This window comes from Fundulus heteroclitus, chromosome 7 (genome assembly GCF_011125445.2).
Source record: "Fundulus heteroclitus isolate FHET01 chromosome 7, MU-UCD_Fhet_4.1, whole genome shotgun sequence".
NCBI lineage: Eukaryota > Metazoa > Chordata > Actinopteri > Cyprinodontiformes > Fundulidae > Fundulus > Fundulus heteroclitus.
The window spans coordinates 12,664,249-12,685,130 of record NC_046367.1 but is presented as its reverse complement, the minus strand read 5'-3'; the positions used below and the strand labels follow the sequence as shown (position 1 = coordinate 12,685,130).

Genomic DNA, 20,882 nt, shown 5'->3' with positions numbered 1-20,882 from the left:
AAGGCTTAGGGGCCGAGGTGGGGAGCGATCGTAATCGATGACGTCACTATCATTGACAACAGAAACGTATGACACATAAACTAGTGGTGGTGCACAGTACAGACATATATATATATATATATATATATATATATATATATATATATATATATATATATATATATATATATATATATATATATATATATATATATATATATTATATTATATTATATTATATTATATTATATTATATTATATTATGTATATGGTGCGCAGTGCACCCCGGGCCGCCGCCGGAATCAGACGAGCGCAAACCACGGCCACCCTGGGCTTTACCGGCTGAGCAATGGTGCGCATCCGTCCCCATTCAAATCACCGTCGCTTGCAATAAAGACCAGTAATACAGGATTAAATCGACCTTTTTTTGCTGGCTCGTTTGCTTTTAGCAGTAAGGAAACTGCTACGTTAGGCTGCCATGCTCATTTGAAACGTCTTAAATCGTTGTTCCGGCTTAAATTCCAACCCCTTGCTTTACTGTACTGCATTTCCCAGAATCCCCTGTTGCGGCTTTGAGTCACGTGACAGCGGGAAGCCGAACACGTGACCTCTCTCCCCGCATGGTAGTGGCAGTTTGAAGGTGAAGCGAGTGTGTCTGCTAGCGCGAGTGCTACTCTCTGTTACAAGTAAGTTTGCGTTACTCGGTCCGGCTTAGGCTGGTTTCTAAGCAGCGGCTCTCTTAAATACCGAAGACCGACTTATTGGAGTTCCTCCGCGGCGTTTGTTTATCCCGACGCGCCGCCATGCTGATGTTTATCAGCGTGTTAGCTAATGTTAGCTAACTTTATGTAATCGTTTTGTAACCCACCTGAAAAGTTACCCATCGGCGGTGCGTGGAAGCAGCAAAGAAAGGCACGTTTACTAAATTTGTCAAACCTGGCTAAGCACTGTTTTAATGCTCTAAATGTTTGATTCGTTACATAAAATAAATAAATAATAATAATAACTTTAGTACATTATGCTGCTTTTTTGGCTCAGCACATCTGTCACTGTGCGTGAGGGGAACAAGGGGAGGTAACGATTGAAAAGTACTGTACTGTGTTTGAAATAAGCTTTGGCAATTTGGTAAACGGATGATATTTCAAGGTTCATTTTGGTAAGTACGTTAGCAGGAAAATAGCTGAAATAGCATTAAATGAATTCTTAAATCATACACAGCTTAAATTGTTTGCAGCTACCACACTTAAACGTCTGAGTTCATTTATGTCTTCAAATATCCTTTGCAAGCGATCCAAAACCACAAAAGGCTTAATTTTTAAAGTTTTTTTATTTATTTATTTATTTATTTATTTTTAAGATATTGTCAACTTGGAATATTTAATTGTTTTGTTTTTACCCGTCCCGAGTATGTCATATTATCAGTGCGATACTCCGGTATTTATTTTTCCTTTTATTTAGGCCTTTCTGATATAGCTCATTCTTTAGCACTAACTTTAGATTAGCTTGTTTTTATTCATCACTAAATTGGGTGTAACTGTGTCTTTGCTATGCCACACCCGAATTTCTCGGTTGTGGGCCAATGAAGGAATTTCTTATCTTTAGCAAACGATCTTTTAATGTTCCTGTTTAGTGCTCGGTTAACAGGCTTCTTATAGTCATTTTATCCCACCAAGAGATCGCGTTGATCGCTGGACAATATTTTTTAAGCTTTTAAAAACTGAAACGGAAAACTCCCTTGAAACAAATGTGTATTATTTTTTTTCATTCTGTTTCTTATGCAAAGAATATACATACATTATAAAATTTATACCCAAGTTAATTCCCTTTTTTATTTGATTTCCAGTTAATTGTTTTTTTTTTTTTTATTCCAAATGTTTTATGAAAATTCAGCTCTTGCTCAGGCTAAAATTCACTAAACGGATGTACTTAAAATTGTTGATTTAATTGGCTAATGTAGACGGTAAGTGAGCACAATGCGGTCATCATTTTTTTGTTAATAGCCCTATACTAACAATTTTGCTGTACAGGATCTATCTAGGAGGTGCTTTAAACTGTGTTTTTGAAATAGTATTCAATAACGGGTTAGACGCAAAACAAAGTCATTTGTGGCCTGTCTGTGGGTTTAATTAACAGATTTTCCTCTCTAGTGACTGAAAATGGTTCACAGCAGTTATTCTAACATCAGTGTTTCTCCAAATATTACTGATACCTTTGACCATGTGCAATGTTGACTGAGTGTGGGATTGCAATCTTTATAACATAGCCACATAATATTATTATTGTTGTTGTTATTATTATTATTATTATTATTTTGATCAGAGATAAGTTAACCATTCTTCTAAAATCTAAATTGACCTTTTTGGGCTCTAGACCCTCTAAGATCAGGATGTTATATTAGATTTATGATTCGTAAATTGGCCCTGGTTTAGATGCCAAATACTACCCATATTTTTGTCTTTCATTTTAACTTTTCTTTTTTTTTTTTATCCCAACTACAGCATTGCTGTTTCAAGATTGGTAGATAGAATAAACCCCCACTAGGTAAATGTTTGGTCCTCAAATGCCTTGAATGTATTTTTCAAGTTCATTTCCTAAGGTCGGGTCTTTAAATGTTTGGAAATGTTAAAACCCTGGGTAATGAAGCAGTGTCCTTGTATCTGTGTTTTAGCTCCGAGATGTCATCCCTGTCAGCTGCCAGCGTCGAGACCCCTTCTGTGACTGACGGCACGGAGCAGAAGAAGCCTCTGAAACCTTGCTGTGCCTGTCCGGAGACAAAAAAAGTCAGAGATGCTTGGTAAGGACAATTCCAGCAAGACTGAGATGTCCCCCTTGTTGTTCATGGAAAACATTTCTCACGTCACGTTTGTCTCCTGTAGCATCATTGAAAAGGGAGAGGAGAACTGCAGCGACCTGATCGAGGCGCATAAAGAATGCATGAGGTCACTTGGATTCAAGGTTTAACTCCGTATTTTGTGCTTGTGTGTGTGTGTGGTAAGTATTTTTATTCCTGGATCAGTGGTTCTCTGCTGAACAATGTGACTTTTTTTTAGTCCTTTGTTTATTAATAACATTTTTGATCCCTTGATATTGCATGATTGGTTGAGTGATACAGTGTAATTAAGGAGTCCGTTGTACTGTGAAGTTACAAATGTGAGGTTTAAACGATGGAGAAATTCAAAGAAAGTCCCCCAGAAGTATGGGTTGATTACGATTTGGGTTTTCAACGATCATAAAAACACAATGATCAATATTTGTTCCTTAGTTGACTCTCATGCTGTTATGTGTTGTAAATCCAGTGGCACTGCCTGCAGGTCACTAAGCTGTAGACTCCTCCCACTGCCCCAACCGGTTTCATTTCCTTCAGCGTGAGTTATCAACACTTCAGGAGCGAGACGGAAAAGTTGAGCAAGACTTAAAACCAATGATGTTTCAGTAAAACAGTCAAAGGCAGTCCTAAACAAATGGGGTTTTAATCTTGATTTAAAGGAACTCAGGGTTTCAGCACTTTTACAGTTTTCTGGGAGTTTGTTCCAGATAAGTGGAGCATAGGAACTAAATGCTGCTTCTCCTTGTTTAGTTCTGGTTCTAGGTATGCAGAGCAGGCTGGAGCCAGAAGACCTGAGTGGTCTGGAGGGTTAATACACTGATAACAAGTCTGTGATGTATTTAGGTGCTAAACCATTTAGGGATTTATAGACTAACAGGATTATTTTAAAATCTATTCTCTGAGATACAGGGAGCCAGTGTAAGGACTTTAGAACTGGGGTGATGTTCTCTACTTTCTTAGTCTTAGTGAGGACGCGGGCAGCAGCGTTCTGGATCAGCTGCAGCTGTCTGATCCATTTTTTAGGCAGACCTGTGAAAACACCGTTGCAGTAATCAATTCTACTAAAAATAAATCATGCAGATCATGCTGAGACATCAGTCCTTTAATCATGGAAATGTTCTTCATGTGATAGAAAGCCGAACTCTAACTCTCTTTATGTCCCTCTGAAGGTTATGGTCTAAATTCATCAATTTGTTTTTATTCAGTTGAAGGAAATTATGGCGCATCCATGTATTGATTTGTTCTATGCATCTAACCAATGCTCTAATAGGTTTATGGTCACCTGGTGACATGGTAATGTAGAGCTGTGTGTCGTCCGCATAGTTATGGTAGCTGATGTTGTTTTTTTTGTTATAATCTGAGCTAAGGAGAGCTAAAATGGGGGACCTATCTGACTCGCTATTAGCCGTCAGCCGTTCAGAGGACTTCTTCAGTTTTCTGCAGACTTAAGGCTCCCACATACTGCCGCGGACTCGAGGCTGCCTTGAGGCCACGAACGTCCGTGGGCAAGTACGCTCAAAGCTCGATTTTTATGTGCGTGTATGCGGAGTCACACTCCAAACGGCTTGGCGGGAAGAGTTCTTGACATTGAACTGTTTTATATGTGGCAGCGAGCTGATACCCTGAGCTGCTCCCAGCAAGCGGTCACAAGGACACGCGTCATCACAGCCACTCCACTGACAAGTGGAGAAGAAACTGCTAGATTCTCAGCCAGCTTATCAAACTTGCTACTATCCATTCCCCTGCTTCGTCTCACTGGCAAAAAGTGTGGGAAATGTAGGAATTTGGCACAAGACCTGTAGGCAGTTGGCACGCTCGATTATGAAGGGTAAAAGGTGAAAGGTGCGCAGACAGTATGCATGAGTATGTGGGAGCCTTTACAGTGACGTGACAGCTTTCCTCTACCAGTAAAGGAACACTACATATAATTAGTCCATAGAAAATCACTTCAGAAAACGCAAACTTTCCCTTTAACGTGCTCTCCCATTGTTGACGTTATTTTAATGAAGTGTAAGGCCTAGCCTGAAGCTGTCTGTGGTAAGTTGCTGCTGCCAGATGTGTTCTGACAGACTAAATCCCTGCTGAATGGAGTCAGTGTGGTGTGTAAAACGCTACCTGGCCTTTCTGTGACCCAGAAAAACGCCCAGCTCCGATGTAGCTCAGATACTTTCAGTCGTTAGTTATCACTAATGTTGTGCAAAGACAGCAGAATCAGTTCAAAGTGTCTAAAAACAGGGCAAATGCAGTCTGAGGAGGTATCCTGCGTGGTCCTGTATGAAACAAGCCTGAAGCTCTTTGGCTCAGCAGTTTCAGTGACGTGGTTGTCGTCTTAAAAAATTTTCTCAGGATCCAATATTATTGGCAATTACGTTTAATCCTGTGGGATGCTGAGTCGTTAGCTAAATATGTAGGAAAGTCTTTCAACCTCTTTACTCTCCAAGTTAATCTGCTCTTTATTAAATGAATTCACAACAATGCACCGGTCAGTTTGTTTTGCAGTATGATTGAGAAATAAAAAGCTTTTTTTTTTTTTTGTCTTTTCTACAGTGGGATGGTGTGAGCGGAAGATGACCCTGAATATTCAGCTCTTTTTTTTTCACTCTTATTTATGCCTCCACTGGACGGGAAATGTGATATTGGAGCACTTGGACTCACGGATTATGAGTGGATTTTTTTAAAATCTCTGTAAAATCTGTTGTATGGATATCTTACTGGCTGTCTGATAATGAATAAAAGTCCTATGCAATAAGATTCCCTTTATTCCCTTTATCAGTCATGTATTCATCTGAAAGGGTTGATGGTGTCCCCCCCCCCCGCCTGTTGAACAGCGTGGCCGGCCCACAGTTGCTGCTGCTGGTATGCACTTAGCTTAAAAATAACTCCTGACCCCGCAAAGTCAATACTTGGCATATCTGCATTCTTTACAGCGTGTCACTGAAGTGGGCCTGATTGTGGACATGCATCCTCACGCTAGAAAACTGGTAGTAGTGATACACAAGTTTTTCTTCTGTACACTTTCTTTTTCTTTCACACTAGTCAAATCTTTCGGTTTTTGAAAAATCATTACAATATTGGAATTGATCAAAGAGCTCCTGTTTGAGATGGAGGAGTTTAAACATCGCTTCAAGGCGCTAACCAACCGCCCAAAGGGGCAAATTGTGAGCCTACACTGCCGGCGTCATTTTTATACAAAATAAAACGAGCTTAGAACAGAAAGTACATTTTAAAACATATTTACCCTGGGAGCTCCTGGGAAGGGGATAAAGGAATGACTCAGTTGTAACGCAACAGCTGCTTTGGCCGCAATAGCACTCTTTATGGGGCAGTTCAGATTTGGTTTCAGGCTTCAGCTGTTAGGTATGTGGCAAATGGGTTTGGTGCAAACTGCAATAAAGTCATGTAACTTGATTAGTTCAAAAACGTAGGTGATTATAGTAAATCTGACACCATCATTTGTATAGTCTATACCTTTTTTTAAAGTCATCTGCAAAGTGAAAGGTGCATTTGTCAGTGAAACTGGAGTACAATGTTGCACATGCCACATATAGAATTAAGGTTATTTATTTATTTATTTGTTCATAGTTTGGTCAGGGTATAAACAATCCAGTTCTGGTGCCAAATCTTTAAAAATGTATGGTTTCAAAACCACAAAAAAATGTCCATCTTTCCATTCTTATGGTTTAAAGTCTTTTTAATCATGTGCCAGAGGAAGTGACAGGTGTTTTCTCAAGCTGCACGGAAAATGGAGTGAAACTGCACTATGCTTCCCCTTCCTGTGGCTGTGCACTGCTGGTCAGCGGTCTGGAAGAAATTTACTACACTTGTTTTCCTCACAGGAAGGACAATTTGAGCTATTTGGGAGTACGTCTGATTGCGAAGAACCCACCGTCGTGGCTTGTAAATCAAAAGAGCGCCACCCGTTACTCTTAAGGTTTAAAAATACACCGGGCCTCCTGCAAGCAGCTGAGTGCAGGCCGGCTACCTGAGCACATGGCCCCACTCAATAACCCCACTGGTTCTACATGTGTTACTCCATAGAGACCAGACTGGCAGAAAAGATTAAAATTCTGGGCAATAAGCCCCCAAGTTATTTTTAGATCTACTGTGTTATTGACTATCTGTTCAGTTTGTCTAAATAAAACAATGACTAACATAACTCAAATGTTATTTTAGCAGCATTTCTGTAAAGGAAGCCTCATCATTGCACAAAACCGCCTCACTACCTCATTATCCCATATCTGTGACTCATGAAGGACAACTAGTTCATACAAACTTTTAAATGTTCATCTTTTTTAAATTTTTTTAATGTTTTGAACTCTATAATGAGAACAAAACACTGCAACCCTTGTCCACTGCCTGTTTGCACTGCAAAAAGGGAACTAAAAGTAAGTAAAATATTCTTAAAATCTGTATATTTTTCCTTGATTTGAGCAGTTAAATAAGACTATTTGCCAATAGAATGAGAATTCCCACACCTAAAATAAGATAATTACATATCCTGCACTTAAAACAAGATGATAGAGGTGAATTGTTTTTATTTTAAGTACAAAAATCTTATTTCATTGGCAGATAGAATGATTTACCAGCTCGAGTCAGAGAAAAATACACTAATTTCAAAAGGATTTTACCTACTTTTAGTTCCCTTTTTGCAGTGTGGTTGTCTTTATTATGTGTACTCTGAGCCCGAGTGGCCAAAAGGAAATCTCAACACGGTGGCATGCCGTGACAATGAAGAATCTTTGAATATAATAGTTCAATACTTCAAAGAAAAGTAGATATTTTATATTTTTATTTAGAATTATTGTATAAACACCTCGACACTGTGACAAACTTAAAACTATGGCTGGTTTAGGTTTAAAATGGCTTGTTTGTGGATATTTAGACAACCTACATAACCCACATTCATAAATTCAGTGAGCTTAGTTTTGAGTTGGAACAAAAGTTGACCATCACAGAAGCGTAAATAAACACACACACATCTGTAAATATTGGTTCTTGGACATAAAAGCAATGTTAATATCGGACACCGACATCGGCTATGATAACATCATATAGGAGCATCCCTATGCAATGATTGACAAAGTGTTTCATAATTTTAAGGTTTTCTACATAGCAAACTATTCCACACATTGTTTCTCACAACCCGCTTACACACACCCGTGAGATGTCAGAATCAGCTATGTTACATCTAGTCTTGGTGTTAAAGCGTTTAGTTGACGTTCTTCTAACCGAACTTATTCATCATAAAACGTTCATACTGTTCACAATGAAGGAAGGTTTCCACAGACCCAGAACGTCTCGATGACTGGAAAACGCCATTTTCTTTCCGGTGTTGCTTTTTTTGGCTTCAATTATTTCATGAGTCTGTAAACTCGGCCTCCCTCGGTTACTCTTACCAACCCGCTGCAGAGGACGAGTTGCTCAGTGTAATACCGTCTCAAATAATTATTTTCACCCCCTCCCTCTAAATGACTTTAATCCACACTTATCTTGTGAGGAGAATGCGTTATGTGTCGTGACATTGAATGGGATAGTGATGGACATTTCCAGACTGACCGTTCCATATGTGAGGCGGGTGGTGGTGTAGGTGGGTGTTTACGCCTGAAACCTGACCGCCGCTGCTCTTCTGTTTATTTCTGGGCCTCCAAACGCACCCGCCAAGACACCGTCGTGGGTCGAGGAGTGGACTGGACTCAAGAAGTTTGATTGTACCTCTGAACTTTAGGTGTCTGACACTTTTTTTCCCCCCCTCTCGTGTGTGTTTCTTGTCATGTAGCCCATCTCTCACCCCACATTTCCTGTCCCCGTCTCTCTCTGTTATGTTAAGTAGCAGGCCTGCTTTCTGTCCGTCGCTCTTTCCTCCTTGGGTTTCAATTCCAAACATGGTTATCCTTTTAGGGCTCTATCGGTGTCCCCCTCCCTTATCCCCTCTCCCCCAGCTGTTGGCCCTTCAGTGCAGGCCGGCGGCTGAGGGGATCGGGCAGGAGAGCAAAGACGAGGCGAGAAGCCAGCCGATAGATAGAGGAAGGGGCCGATGATGATGAGAGGAGGAGGAGGAGGAGAAGAAGAAGGGCCGACCCGTTCCAGCTGTGTTTCTGGGGCAAACCGAGCCGTGAGAACTTCTTCCCATTGAAGAATTTTCCACCGCACGGCAAGGGAACAAACATTTTTTTACTCAGTATCAGCTGTTTATTTTTAACCAGCGGTAAGGCAAACGCCGCAGCTTGTAACTTGTGACAGACAAGAATCGGCTCCTTTATTTTTAATTTTTTTCCCTGTGCATCAAAAGCCTCGTGGCGTTTTCAAAAAACCCGAAAGCATGAGCGCAGACAACTCCACCCTGTGGGACCACTTGTTTGCTCCACCTGTGTGCGACGGCTGGAGCAACAACACGGAGGGGGCCCTCTACCATCTGGGCAACACCATCCTGTTCCTGGGCTACATGGGAGGCAGCGGGGCCTTCGGGGCCCTCTTCATCTTCGGCTTCCTGTCCCCGGCCTTCCTCTGCCTCGCCCTGTGGGGCTGGCTGACCATGTGCGGCGCGGACGTCTTCTCCTGGAACGTCCTGCTGCTGGCGGCCTCCCTGCTGCAGATCGGCCACCTCCTCTACCGGCTTCACCAGGAGGGCATCCGCGGCGAGGAGCTGACCTCCCTCTACCAGGCCGTCTACCTGCCGCTGGGCGTGCCCGTCCAGGTGTTCAAAGACGTGGCGAAGGGTTTTGAAAACAAGGCGGTGGAGCTGAAGGCCGGAGAGACGTACGCCGTGGAGGGCAAGACGTACATCGACCAGCTCTCCTTTCTGCTGTCTGGGAGGTGGGGAGCGTGTTTTGCGGCGTGTTATCGTATTGAGTCGTCATCGGGAGAAATATAGGCGGATGGCTGCTCATGCATTTTGTGACCAGATCAATGTTAGGCCATGCAGTACAAAATTATGTAAGACTTTGTTTAGGGGCAGTTTTTGTTGTTGTTGTTGTAGCTTGATTATACCATCATGGATGGAGAGACCAGAATGTCATTCACTAATAAGTTTTTACCAATTATATATAAAGACCAACTATTATTTCTCAAACTTAAATTCATAGCTGACAATCCTTTCCGGAGGGGAACATTTCTTCCCTGGTGGTCGGTCAGTCGTATTCCAAGCTCTATGTGAGCTTTTCCTCCGAGGACCTTTTGTGGACAGAGCAAAAGGAGCAAGCATGCTGGGCTTTCACTGTGGCTGCAGTCACTCTTAAGTTCCAGTGATTGAAACCGAACCGCGGTCACGAGAACAATCCTGTTGCTTTTCGGGTGTATATTCGGCAAACTTCAGATGGAGCCACATGTTCTGATTCATTCTTTTATGGCTGAAGGTGCATGCAGCACTGCTACCTTGCAGGAACGACTCAGAGGGACGTTATTTTAAGCCGACAAAAGGAAGAAATTCAGCTAAACTGCAAACCAGTTGCTTCAAAAATACGTCTCTCTATACAATTAGCCACCAAAGCAATTCACTTTACCGCAACTTCAGTCGTACCAGAGGTTGCACACACAACCAGTCCTTCACGAACAGCTTGTTGGTCTAACTACTTCAGGTCTGCGCGTCTTTTAAAAGCTGCAGCATATATTGATGTAAACTAGCACTGTGTGGTGTAGAGAATTATAATTATTGGTAAGATCAGTCCCTCAGAGATGGATTCTGTTTTGCGACAGCCTTTTGTAACTGCTAGCAACATATCAGATGGGGCTATAATGCTTTCCCAAATGGTATATTTTATCAGAATACAACAATGTTGTTTAAGAAGGAAAATTGGCTTTACCATCATTTCCCCTCATTGACTGATGTTTTGTAGCTGCACTTCACCACATCACAATTGTTGTTTTAGATGTCCTTTTTAGAAAACAAATCTATTAGGGTTGTGTAGAATAATTTTGTACTGCTTTGTTCTACACAAATGCTGTGTTGTTCTTAAAAGCTCCCCCTGTATGGCGCAAAGTCTTGCATTACTCCTGGGATGCATTGTGGGTAAAAGTGTTTGCTAATTTGGTAGCTCTGCTCAATGTAAGCAGACCCTATCTCAGTTACCAAGCTTGGACTGGTCTCGGCATGGTTAAAAAAGGGAAGTATAAACAGGGTATTTGCCACAATGCTGCAAACCCCAGAAACCTGACAAGATCACTTTGAAGGCCGCAGACGTCTCAGCTCAAAGTTAGCTTGCTTAGCATAAAGTGGCTAGGCTGTGGTTGTTATGAAGCCTAAAACACGGCTATACTTAACACTTGGTGCTGTTTGGAGGCTGGGATAATAGATAATATTCTATTTGTCATTTGCAACAAACTTTACAATGAAATTTGTCCTCTGCATTAAACTCATTCCTGTAGGGCGCAGTGGGCTGCCACCGTGTGTGGCATGGGGAGCATCGTCGGGTAATGCACCATGTTCTACCTAGACCCCACGCCCCCTATAAATAAGGGTGCTTTGCCTTTGTTGCCTTCTGCAGAGACAGCTCTTTCATGTGTTCAGTGGTTTTATAAGGAAGTAGCGGAGTAACATTTTTTTGTTGGAAATTTTCAATAAAAACATTACTAGCCATTTGAAATTTTACTAAGGCAGCCATTAAAGCTAGTGACCATTCATTACCACCAGCTTCAAGGAGAAATATTTGACTCTGAGCGAACACAAATTCTTCTGATTACTCCCTCCAGTCGAGGTGTAATGTGTTTTGCTGGAAATCATGCCAATGAGGGTCAGGAGAATGACAAAAGGAAAAGATTAGCTGGATTGAAGACAAAATAATGAACTTAGGGAAAGCACTCTATAGCAATTCTAACCGATGAAAACCAAAGACATTCTTTGAGAGCAATCTTTCTAAATTATTTTACAAGCTATTTGAGGCTGTCAAAAATGAATTATGCAAATATATTTTTAACAGTACTTAAAAGGAAATATATTTCTACCCCTTGAACCTTTATACAATTTTCGCACTACAGCAATGAACTTAGATTTCTACAACACAAGGGGATGCCATCTCCCCATTGACTGCGCATTCATAAATGCAGAAGAAGACACGTTTAAGGCACAAATGACGGATAAGGTTTGTTTTCTCTGGTCCTCACACGCCCCCTTTCTTATGCAGCCCGGGCCAACTACCCACTTGGCCCACATCGGAAACGTCTTCCTTAGACGTAACAGATTACGGGCAGTTCTGAAACAGTCATTTCCATGCAACGAAATAGTCATTTTGTGTTCCTCTTGGAAAGGTTATCCAAATAAAATAAACAAAAACGTTTATGAATCAAAACAAAAAGACAATATTTTACTGCGATAGACTGGCGACCTGTCCAGGTTGTACCCCGCCTCTCGCCCATTGACAGCTGGAGATAGACACCAGCACCCCTAGTGACCCCATGAAGGATAGACGTGTTAGAAAATGGATGGACGGATGAATGGACAATATTTTACTGCGCATATGAAGCAAATTTGCCATAGAGGGCTTTCTCCTCACCTTTTTTAAAAACAGGTTTAAGTACCTACGTCTGTTATTAGATACGGTATTATCAGAAACTTTGCTAAAATTAGATGACAAAGTCCTGACTCTTGCAGCCTCTTGGCAGCTTTTGACCCTCACAGGAAATGTGTTCTCTACATCCAAACATCCTCAAAGCAGAGCTGCATTAGATCTCTGCAAGCTACGTCAGAGAAATGTTGTAAACAGAATATTTCTGTCCATGACTCAGCAGTGAGGGTCCCAGCGCAATCTGCCAGTGTTTTAGTGATATCTTTATACCCACAACAGGAGAGTAGAGGCAGACTGCTTCCCTTACCTTGAATTAAATCCCGGCCATGAAGCTGAGAGCTATGAGAGAGAGAGAGAGATAAATCTGAAACAACATAGAAATATCAGAACCGTTCCTGTCTTGGAAGTGGTGAGATGATGCACAAGTTGATTTTGTGTGTTTCCAACTGTGATATAAATAAGCAAGTAAAGGCAGAAAGCACATGTGTTGAAGCATTTTTTTTAAATTTTAAAACAATTAGCAATAATCTTATATTAGAACATTTCTGATTCCTTGTTAAAAATTTTTTTTGACAACACTACAAAAGTGGGCCAGGATCTCTGAAACTCCACTCAGTTTTTCAATTAAATCTGGCGACGCTGTTCGTCACGGTTGGTAGTCGTGTAGAGACAGTTGTCCTCTTTGGGGTCCCCTCTCTAGTCTTGGCAAGTGATGTGTATCTGCTGGTATCTTCAAGCTGTGACCTTTAGTGTTCACTGGAGGCATTTGAAACTGAGTGTAAAGGCCCCAGGAGAAGAGTCGGCTTTGAAATCTGAGGCCAGGGATCTCAACCAGGAAACGGTGGATCTCTCCCTGTGACTGAGGTTGGGTGAGTCTCTGCTACAAGCAGTGGCTTTCTTGGTGTTCCTGCTGTCATGTGGCTGTAAAATGGCAAGCAACTGAAATGATCACTTTTGTTTTGTGGCAACAAGGTGAAGAATCTTGTCATTTGGGTGACTGGAGTGGACCCTCGGCTCCTCCAGCAGAGGAGGTTTAGCACGTTATCCAGATATCTCCTGGAGACCCAGAACTGGCTAAATTGACTATACCACAACATCATGCCAACATATACCTTGGTTTCCCCCCCCCCGTGTCTCAATGAAGAGATATGTCTGGATTTCCTTTCCAAACCAATTACCTCAATGACCATACCAGGGATAAAAATCAATGGAATACTGGATGTATAATGTACCATTTATTCTCTGCCTGTAGCTCCACAGAACACTTGCAAGAGCTGGTGCATCACAGTTTAGGACTGCAAAACCCTCACCTTCCCTCTGTTGTCATTATTATCTTAATCCTTGGCTCTATTTTTCCCCTTTCTGTCTCTCACTGTCACTTACAGGATCAATGTCTCTTTGGAGGGTCAGTTCCTGCATTACATTCACCGCCACCAGTTCCTCGACTCTCCCGAGTGGGAGTCTCTCAGACCAAACGAAGAGGGAAAGTTCCAGGTGTGAGATTAAATGCACAGGTCACTTAACTTAACAGCTAACCGTCACAACATTCATCATTAATCAATTGTTTTTTTTACGTGTCAAGAAAATGAATCAATAGTCAGAATCCATATTCACACTGCTGCTGCCAGGCTTGCAAAGAGAAAGAGATATAATATTGTCAATAACGGACAAACCTTTCAACGTTTTTTAAGCAAACACAGAGTTTGATTTTGACTTTTCTGTAGGTGACACTGACAGCAGAAGAAGACTCCCGCTACGTCTCATGGAGTCGCCGGCGTCTCTACACGATGATGTCAAAGGACCGCTACGTTGCCCGCCTCTTCTCTCTCATGCTCGGCTACGACATTTCTGAAAAGCTGTATAACCTCAACAACAAGCTCTACATAAAGAGCGGCGTGCTGCTGGACATCCGCCTGCCGAGCCTCTACCACGTCCTGGCACCCTCCTCGCAGGGCAGCGAAGGCGGCAGCGGCAGCGACAGCGGCGTTACCAAAGAACAACAGAGCCGAGACCTAGAACCAGCCTATCAGATGTCAAACCCCGGACCGTCTCAGTCCCTGATGCCCGATCAGCAGGGGCCACGGACAACTGGGAGCAATGTGCTCCCCGAGCATGGCCCCTGTCAGCGCCCCTGGGCATCAGACCCGGAGATGCCATCTGGTGAGGATTCCACTAGCCTGGTCCTGGAGGACTTTGCTGACGTGGCGGGCTCCTTAATGGACTATGGCAGTGAGAAAGATTATTTAAGGTAGTGAGGCAGGGTGCTGGAGCTAACACACTGGGTCACCACTTAAGCTACATGTAAGTACCTCACCTGGCTGGATTGAGTTGCATGGGGGAGCGTGTGTGCATGGACGACTTGCAGTGAGTGCACAGTTCTTACTAACCTGGCTTTGTAGTGGTAAAAAACGGCAATACACACACCTGAAATCACAGCCTCATATGAAGAATGCAGAAGGATACTTAAGGATTATTTATAATTTATGGATCAGTATGTTTGGATTAACATAAGTAATTAGTCGCCAAACACCTTATGTTTATATGCAAATAAAACCCTGAATTTTCTTTTTTCACAGTTCGCCACATTACACAGACACATTTCAGTGTATTTTATTGGATATATTATGTGAGTGTCTATTTTTTTCAAGAATTTCCCACAGAATCCGATTGTTTTTCGCTGGACACGTCTGTCCCTTGTGGGGTCACAAGGGGGGCTGGTACCTATCTCTAGCTGTCAATGGACGAGAGGCGGGGTACACCCTGGACAGGTCGCCAGTCTATCGCAGGGCAACACAGAGACAGACAATCTTGCACACACTCACACCTAAGGAGAACCTTAGAGAGGCCAACTCTGCAAGCTCCATGCAGAAAGGCCCAGGGCGAGGGTAGGACTTGAACCCAGGACCTTCTTGCTGCATAGCAACAGTGCTACCCGCTGTTCCACTGTGCAGCCCGTGTTTGCTGTATGTACCGTCATATTCCCACTGCCATGTGGGGATGGTGTCCTGTTCTGGGGGATCTGTGGTGTTAGCTTTCTGCTAGACATTATGCATTCAAGCTAAAGGGTTCAGTTTTGGTCTCATCTGACCCGAACACCTTTTTCCACACGTTAAGATCTCTCTTACGTGTCTGGTGGCAAACTGCAAACAGGACTTTTTAAGGCTTTCTTTCAACAATAGCTTTTTTCTTGCCACTAGAAGCCATATTTCACTACTTCTAGCTGTGAGCTGTAGATATCTGCAGCTCCCCCAGAGTTACCATGGGCCTCTAGACTCCTCTGATTATTAATCAGTTTAAGTTGGACTGCCGTTTCCTGGCGGGTTAGCCAGGAAACGGCAGTCTCAAAAACAAACACTCTCTTTGTTTTTGGATGAGAGGTTAAACAGCGGTATTAATGCTGATATGAAACTACTCACCGGTTAAATCTGGCTGCACTTTCTGGTTGATGTTATTTTGAGGAATCAGAGTAAACTAAATAATCAAAACAAGCATGCCATGAAAAATGTTAAACACCTAATTTTCTTTCTACTGACAAATCATTCACTACTTTGTGTCAGTCAATTATATAAAATCTTAATAAAACACATGTAAGTAAAAGCACTGTGTCAAATTAAAAACTTACAAGGGGCATGCATGAACACACACATCAAAATACACAGCAAGAATAACTACAAGAGTGGTTGTTCTTGTACAACAATTTTTTTGTAATGATAATATTTTTAATTTGAACAAATAGCCTTTCATATAATATTAAAAGAAACTAGCCATACTGTCAATATTTGTTGCTGTTTTTGTGATGTTGCACAAATGAGGCTGTTGTGTTATAATTTGCCCCAAAACAATGTTGGTTGCACCCTGCAAAACAGATATGCTTGTAATTTAAATAACTCTTTACTGTAAAAAAACAAATTGCAAGAATAGTGGAAAAGGCTTGTGAAAAAATATCCAAGATGACCCAGGAAGAGCTCAGAGTAACATCCATACACTGCCTCCTTGTCTCATGAGACATAATACATACATACACAGCATACTGCTTTATTTTTTGCTTGCATAGAGTAGCTTGTATAAGTTCAGTTGCAGTTTGCATTGATTTCTAATTCATGGTAAATTATTTGCAGCTTGGAGATATGAAAAAAATAAATAAAAACATGCTGCTTGCCTTCTCAGCCGTAGGGTCATCTGGATTATTTTCCCACTTTGAAATCACACTTTAAGACCAAAATATCCTCCATATCAGATGGTCAGCATTACTAGCAGCCCTAAACAAGCACACAGAGTAATGTTTGGTGCAATAACTGTAAAATTAGTTGGGATCAGTCAGTCAATACGCTTTACAGTTTTAAGTGTGTTATTATCAGTGTCAAACCTTCTGCGCTCGTACATTACATGACCTGGAGAGGTCTCTACCCAGCGGCAACTGGTTACAGAGCGACTGTGACGTCTGGCTGAAAGCAGCTGTGTTCTTTTTAGGGATTACAGCTTGTAAATTCAGGGGATGTTTTAAAAAAAATAAAAAAATCCAGTGCCACGCTATTAATCCAGTGCACCCACCATTCAGCTTTCAGCATGCTTATCTGTTCCCCCTCCCTCTTCCACCCCGGCAGGCCGCCCCGCCCATCGCAGTGGCAGCGCTGGTCCAATCACAGGTGGAGGATCACGTTTCATGGCGGGGTGGAAGGGGTCAGGGTTGGGCTTGGGTTGCAGGACAGCTGTGAAGCAGCAGGTCGCCAACTAAAAAGCCAACGCTCATGCAAACCAAAATGTGCACATCATGGCATCCCAAATCGTCCCGGTCTCAATACGGAGAACATAATGACATTACCTTGCATCTCTTGGTTAGCGTGGGTACGCTTCATGACTTTATGAGTACCTTCTGATTTTCTTGCAAGAATACCCAGCAGCAACTGGCTGCTAATGCCGTTTAAAAACAAAAACAACACAAAGCCCCCGGGTTAAGTGTGCAGAGTTACATAGCCCCCATAAAATGTGAATAAACCTTTTCACATTTTGCCACGATACCACCACAAACCCTACTGTATTTTATTTGGGTTAAATCAAAGTGATTGACCAACAAAGGGTATTGCATAATTGCAAAAAAAAAAAGAAAAGAAAAAGAAAACCGATGCATGCATATCTGAGGAGTGGTGTATGTATTTTGTTTTGGTCAGGCAAATAAAATCCATAGAAAATTCCTTGATTCATTGGTTGGAACATGACAAAAAGTAGGAAAGGTACTATGCATATGAATAGCATGCTCATTTTATTTGTTGCTTTTTTTTTTTTGGTAAGTAAAGTTCAGATTATATTTAAACATCAAATTTCTTTTGATGCATTATTATTCCAATGCATCAACATTGATTGGCGGATGGCTGTATATGTTGAAGACAACAGCTGTGGTCAGCAGCAGCTTCCTTATAAAGCTTCCTCTTTATGGAGCTCCGGCCTGCAGCGTGGTTAGTTTGTGGCTGATGAATCCCGATTTTGTGTTAGAAAACTGTTTGTGTTGCATTGTTCTTTAAACGACTTCATGAACTAAACCAACTGTTTTGCTTTTTGAACCATAAGGAAAGTGATCTTCTTTGCTCCATTTCACCTTAAATTGTTTGAATTAATTTAACTGATTTAATCTGTAACTGATCTGAAGCTGTACTTGAAGATCCATGTTTCTCTTCTGAACCCTGTAAAGCCGAGAAGAATCTCATTTATTTCTGAGGATGTTTGGGTGAATAAATGTCATTTTTTCCATGCGCTTGCATTACTCTGAAAACTCTAATCTTCCCCTGCTGTAGGAGGTGATGGTGATGGGAATGTACCACCTCGATTCCAGAGACGCAGAGCTCCGCTGGCTCCCACCGACACCCCGAAGCTGTGAAGCTAGCTTCCTCCATGCACACCGCGGTATCTTCAGTACAGCAGAATAACCAGACTGTTGCTCCGCCTTCTCCTCTCTGCTTTGCAGCTCCTAACACATGCTGTCTTTGCTGTTTTGTGTCGCTTGGCTGAATGACACTGCCAGCACTGACACACACAGTACTGTTCTGTCACATTTTAAACAAAACTTTAATCCATTGATGCCCTATTTGGATTTTTTAAAATATAACATGCCAGTGAACTATATTTGTAATGGTAGAGCAGCATTGGTCGATGTGTTTTTAAGTGGATTTAACCGCCACTGGATAAAAAGACATTCTTTCCTCACTAATAAGTCAGGCTAATCTTTTTCTGTTTGATTAGTTTGGATCACAAAATCATTTCAGTTTGCCAATACCAGAACATCCAGAGAGAGAGAGTTCTGGTTGCTTTCTTTAAAGCCAGAAGTTAATATACTTTAAAATATCTGGGAAAGGCCAGTGGATAATGTCATGGCTTTGTGAGCTTCTGATCACAACATTAAGGCCTGTCGATGTGATTCAGTGAACCAATACAAACGATCTATGTCATATAATGGGGACAATTTCCAGATGTCTGAAGCTGCCACATTTATCCATTTTAAATAAAAGAAATGTTAGTATAAACACTACATGAATGTCCAGCTATCATGCCGTTCACGAAGGAGATGGATTTTCTGTTCCAGGGAAGAACGAGGTTAGGTATTAAATGTGGGAATCAGCTCCAGAACAAAAGCAAGACACCCAGTAGAGCCAAAACAGCTGAAAGACCACCCACAGAGGAAGAAAATGTCACTTGCAAAGCAACATAAAAGGACGCTTTATAGTTTCCCAAAACATTCTGAGACAAAAGTATGGAAGAAATATATTCTCATTAGAATCAGTGTTTTTCTGTTTTTAGAAAGTGAACTTGTATGAGTAAGGTTTTATCTGGTGAAATTATAAATGTGATTATTTTATTTACTTTGAACTTGCCAGCAAAAATTCACCTTCAAAAATGTTCCTGCACGTGTGTTGACCTTCTTATGACTCAAGCCAAAACAATCAGCCCTTTATAAATTTTAGCAGCTTTTAGCCAATGAAGTTAAACTCATTTGATCACGCAACACCCCAGTGCATTGTGTGCGTTTGGGAAACCAGTCTATTACCAGTTAGCTACTAACCAGCTGTTTAGAGCCTCACCTTCAGCAGTTGAATTTTTGAAGGTGAAAGTTTTGTTGGAAAATTTAAGTTACCGTATTTTTCGGACTATGAGTCACACTTATTTTTTCTTAGTTTGGCTGGTCCTGCAATTTATAATCCGGTACAATTTAAATATCGAATTTAAATTGTAATCATATTGACCAGCATGAACAAAGGATTAAACATTATCGTCTATAGCCGCAACAGGGCGCTTTAAGCTTGTGAAAACTATATGCTGCTCCTGTCCCACTTAGAAATTAAATATAACATTCATTTATAGACAACAAAGACTGAACACATGTTTGTATGTTGTTTCACTGTTTCAGTCTGCATTCATGCAGCTCAAAGGGCCCAGACCGCGACAGAACCCCGTTATTGGGCTGTCAGTGGCGCTAATAACATCTAGCGCTAGCTAGCAGGGTTGATGTTCGGGCGGTTAACAATTCCCTGATGAATGTGAGCTTTATGTTGCTCTCAAAAATCTGGGCCGTACCGTTAGCTTAGCACGTAGCCCTGTTACGCTCGCGGTCTAATTTCAGCGTAATTTTTACAACTTTCAGCATAATGGTCCATTACACAGAAATGCGCTGGCGAGAAGCTCCCCGGTTGGAGTTGCTGGCTTGTTATGCTAATTTACTCCATTCAACCTCCCAAGTATGTTCCATGTTATTCAGCCTGTTGTGGATGCAATTGTGTAATTGAATACATTGCTTTATCAGATTAAATGGCAGTTTTTGGTTTTGGATTTGATTAAATAAATTTCTAAATAAATGTGACTTGTAGACGGGTGTGACTTATATATGTTTTTTTTCCCTCTTTATGACACATTTTTCGACTGCTGTGACTTATATTGTGGCGCGACTTATAATCCGTAAAATACAGTAATAAAAAAAATCACATACATAATTGGATAAAATATCTGATTCTAATGAGACCACATTTCTTCTATACAAAAGCATTAATTTATGGAAACATGTGCTGTGGTCTGATGAAACTGAGATTAAGATGCTTGGCTATAGTAACAATCAGTAGATTTGGAGGGAAAACGTGAGGAATGCTGCAAGCCTGAGAACACCATCCCAACTATGAAGTCCAGGGTTGGCACTATCATGTTGAGTGGGGAGTTTGCTGCAGGAAGGACTGGTGCACTCTAAAATAAAGATGACATCATGAGGAAACATGTCTATGTGTTTATAATGAACCATCCTCTCAATTCAGCAAAAGAGTTAAACTTTGGGTACAAGCGGGTCTTCTAAATGGACGATGACCAGATCTGGACCGCCAAATTAGATGAACCACAGAATGGACCACAGGACAGCAAAGTCTGGTTTTTTTCTCTTTTTTTTTTTAGAGAGAGAACATCACCAAGTCTGGATTTTAGTCCTATAGAAAATTTGTGAAGTGAGCTGAAAAGGTTTTTGTAAGGCGGCCTACAAACCTGGACTTTGTTAAATCAGTCCTGTCAGCAAAAATGGGCCAAAGTTTCAGAAAACTATTGAGAGGAGCTTG

At 41.5% G+C, this 20,882-nt stretch overlaps 2 protein-coding genes across 3 annotated transcripts; both read left to right on the top strand.

The window, feature by feature from the left end:
* The first annotated feature begins 524 nt into the window (after window positions 1-524).
* On the top strand, window positions 525-5,557 carry LOC105938342 (cytochrome c oxidase copper chaperone). Of its 2 annotated transcripts, XM_036138940.1 has the most exons (5): window positions 584-665; window positions 2,478-2,520; window positions 2,648-2,773; window positions 2,856-2,970; window positions 5,356-5,557. In XM_036138940.1, the coding sequence occupies exons 3-4, from the start codon at window positions 2,655-2,657 to the stop codon at window positions 2,938-2,940; spliced, it is 204 nt and encodes a 67-aa protein (XP_035994833.1). In that variant the 5' UTR covers window positions 584-665; window positions 2,478-2,520; window positions 2,648-2,654; the 3' UTR covers window positions 2,941-2,970; window positions 5,356-5,557. The 2 variants fall into 2 exon arrangements, with proteins under 2 accessions (XP_035994832.1, XP_035994833.1); XM_036138939.1 differs by lacking the exon at window positions 2,478-2,520 and having other exon boundaries at window positions 525-665.
* Window positions 5,558-8,741: 3,184 nt separating this feature from the next.
* popdc2 (popeye domain containing 2) lies at window positions 8,742-20,172 on the top strand. The gene is made up of 4 exons (XM_012880061.3): window positions 8,742-9,619; window positions 13,689-13,797; window positions 14,028-14,604; window positions 18,093-20,172. The coding sequence occupies exons 1-3, from the start codon at window positions 9,126-9,128 to the stop codon at window positions 14,553-14,555; spliced, it is 1,131 nt and encodes a 376-aa protein (XP_012735515.2). The 5' UTR covers window positions 8,742-9,125; the 3' UTR covers window positions 14,556-14,604; window positions 18,093-20,172.
* Window positions 20,173-20,882: the final 710 nt, after the last annotated feature.

Coding starts and splice junctions, on each gene's coding strand:
- LOC105938342 (XM_036138939.1), top strand. CDS start 2,655: ATGTCATCCCTGTCAGCTGCCAGCGTCGAGACCCCTTCTGTGACTGAC. Junction 2,774..2,855: donor AAAAAAGTCAGAGATGCTTG/GTAAGGACAATT, acceptor TGTCTCCTGTAG/CATCATTGAAAAGGGAGAGG.
- popdc2 (XM_012880061.3), top strand. CDS start 9,126: ATGAGCGCAGACAACTCCACCCTGTGGGACCACTTGTTTGCTCCACCT. Junction 9,620..13,688: donor TCCTTTCTGCTGTCTGGGAG/GTGGGGAGCGTG, acceptor TGTCACTTACAG/GATCAATGTCTCTTTGGAGG. Junction 13,798..14,027: donor ACGAAGAGGGAAAGTTCCAG/GTGTGAGATTAA, acceptor ACTTTTCTGTAG/GTGACACTGACAGCAGAAGA.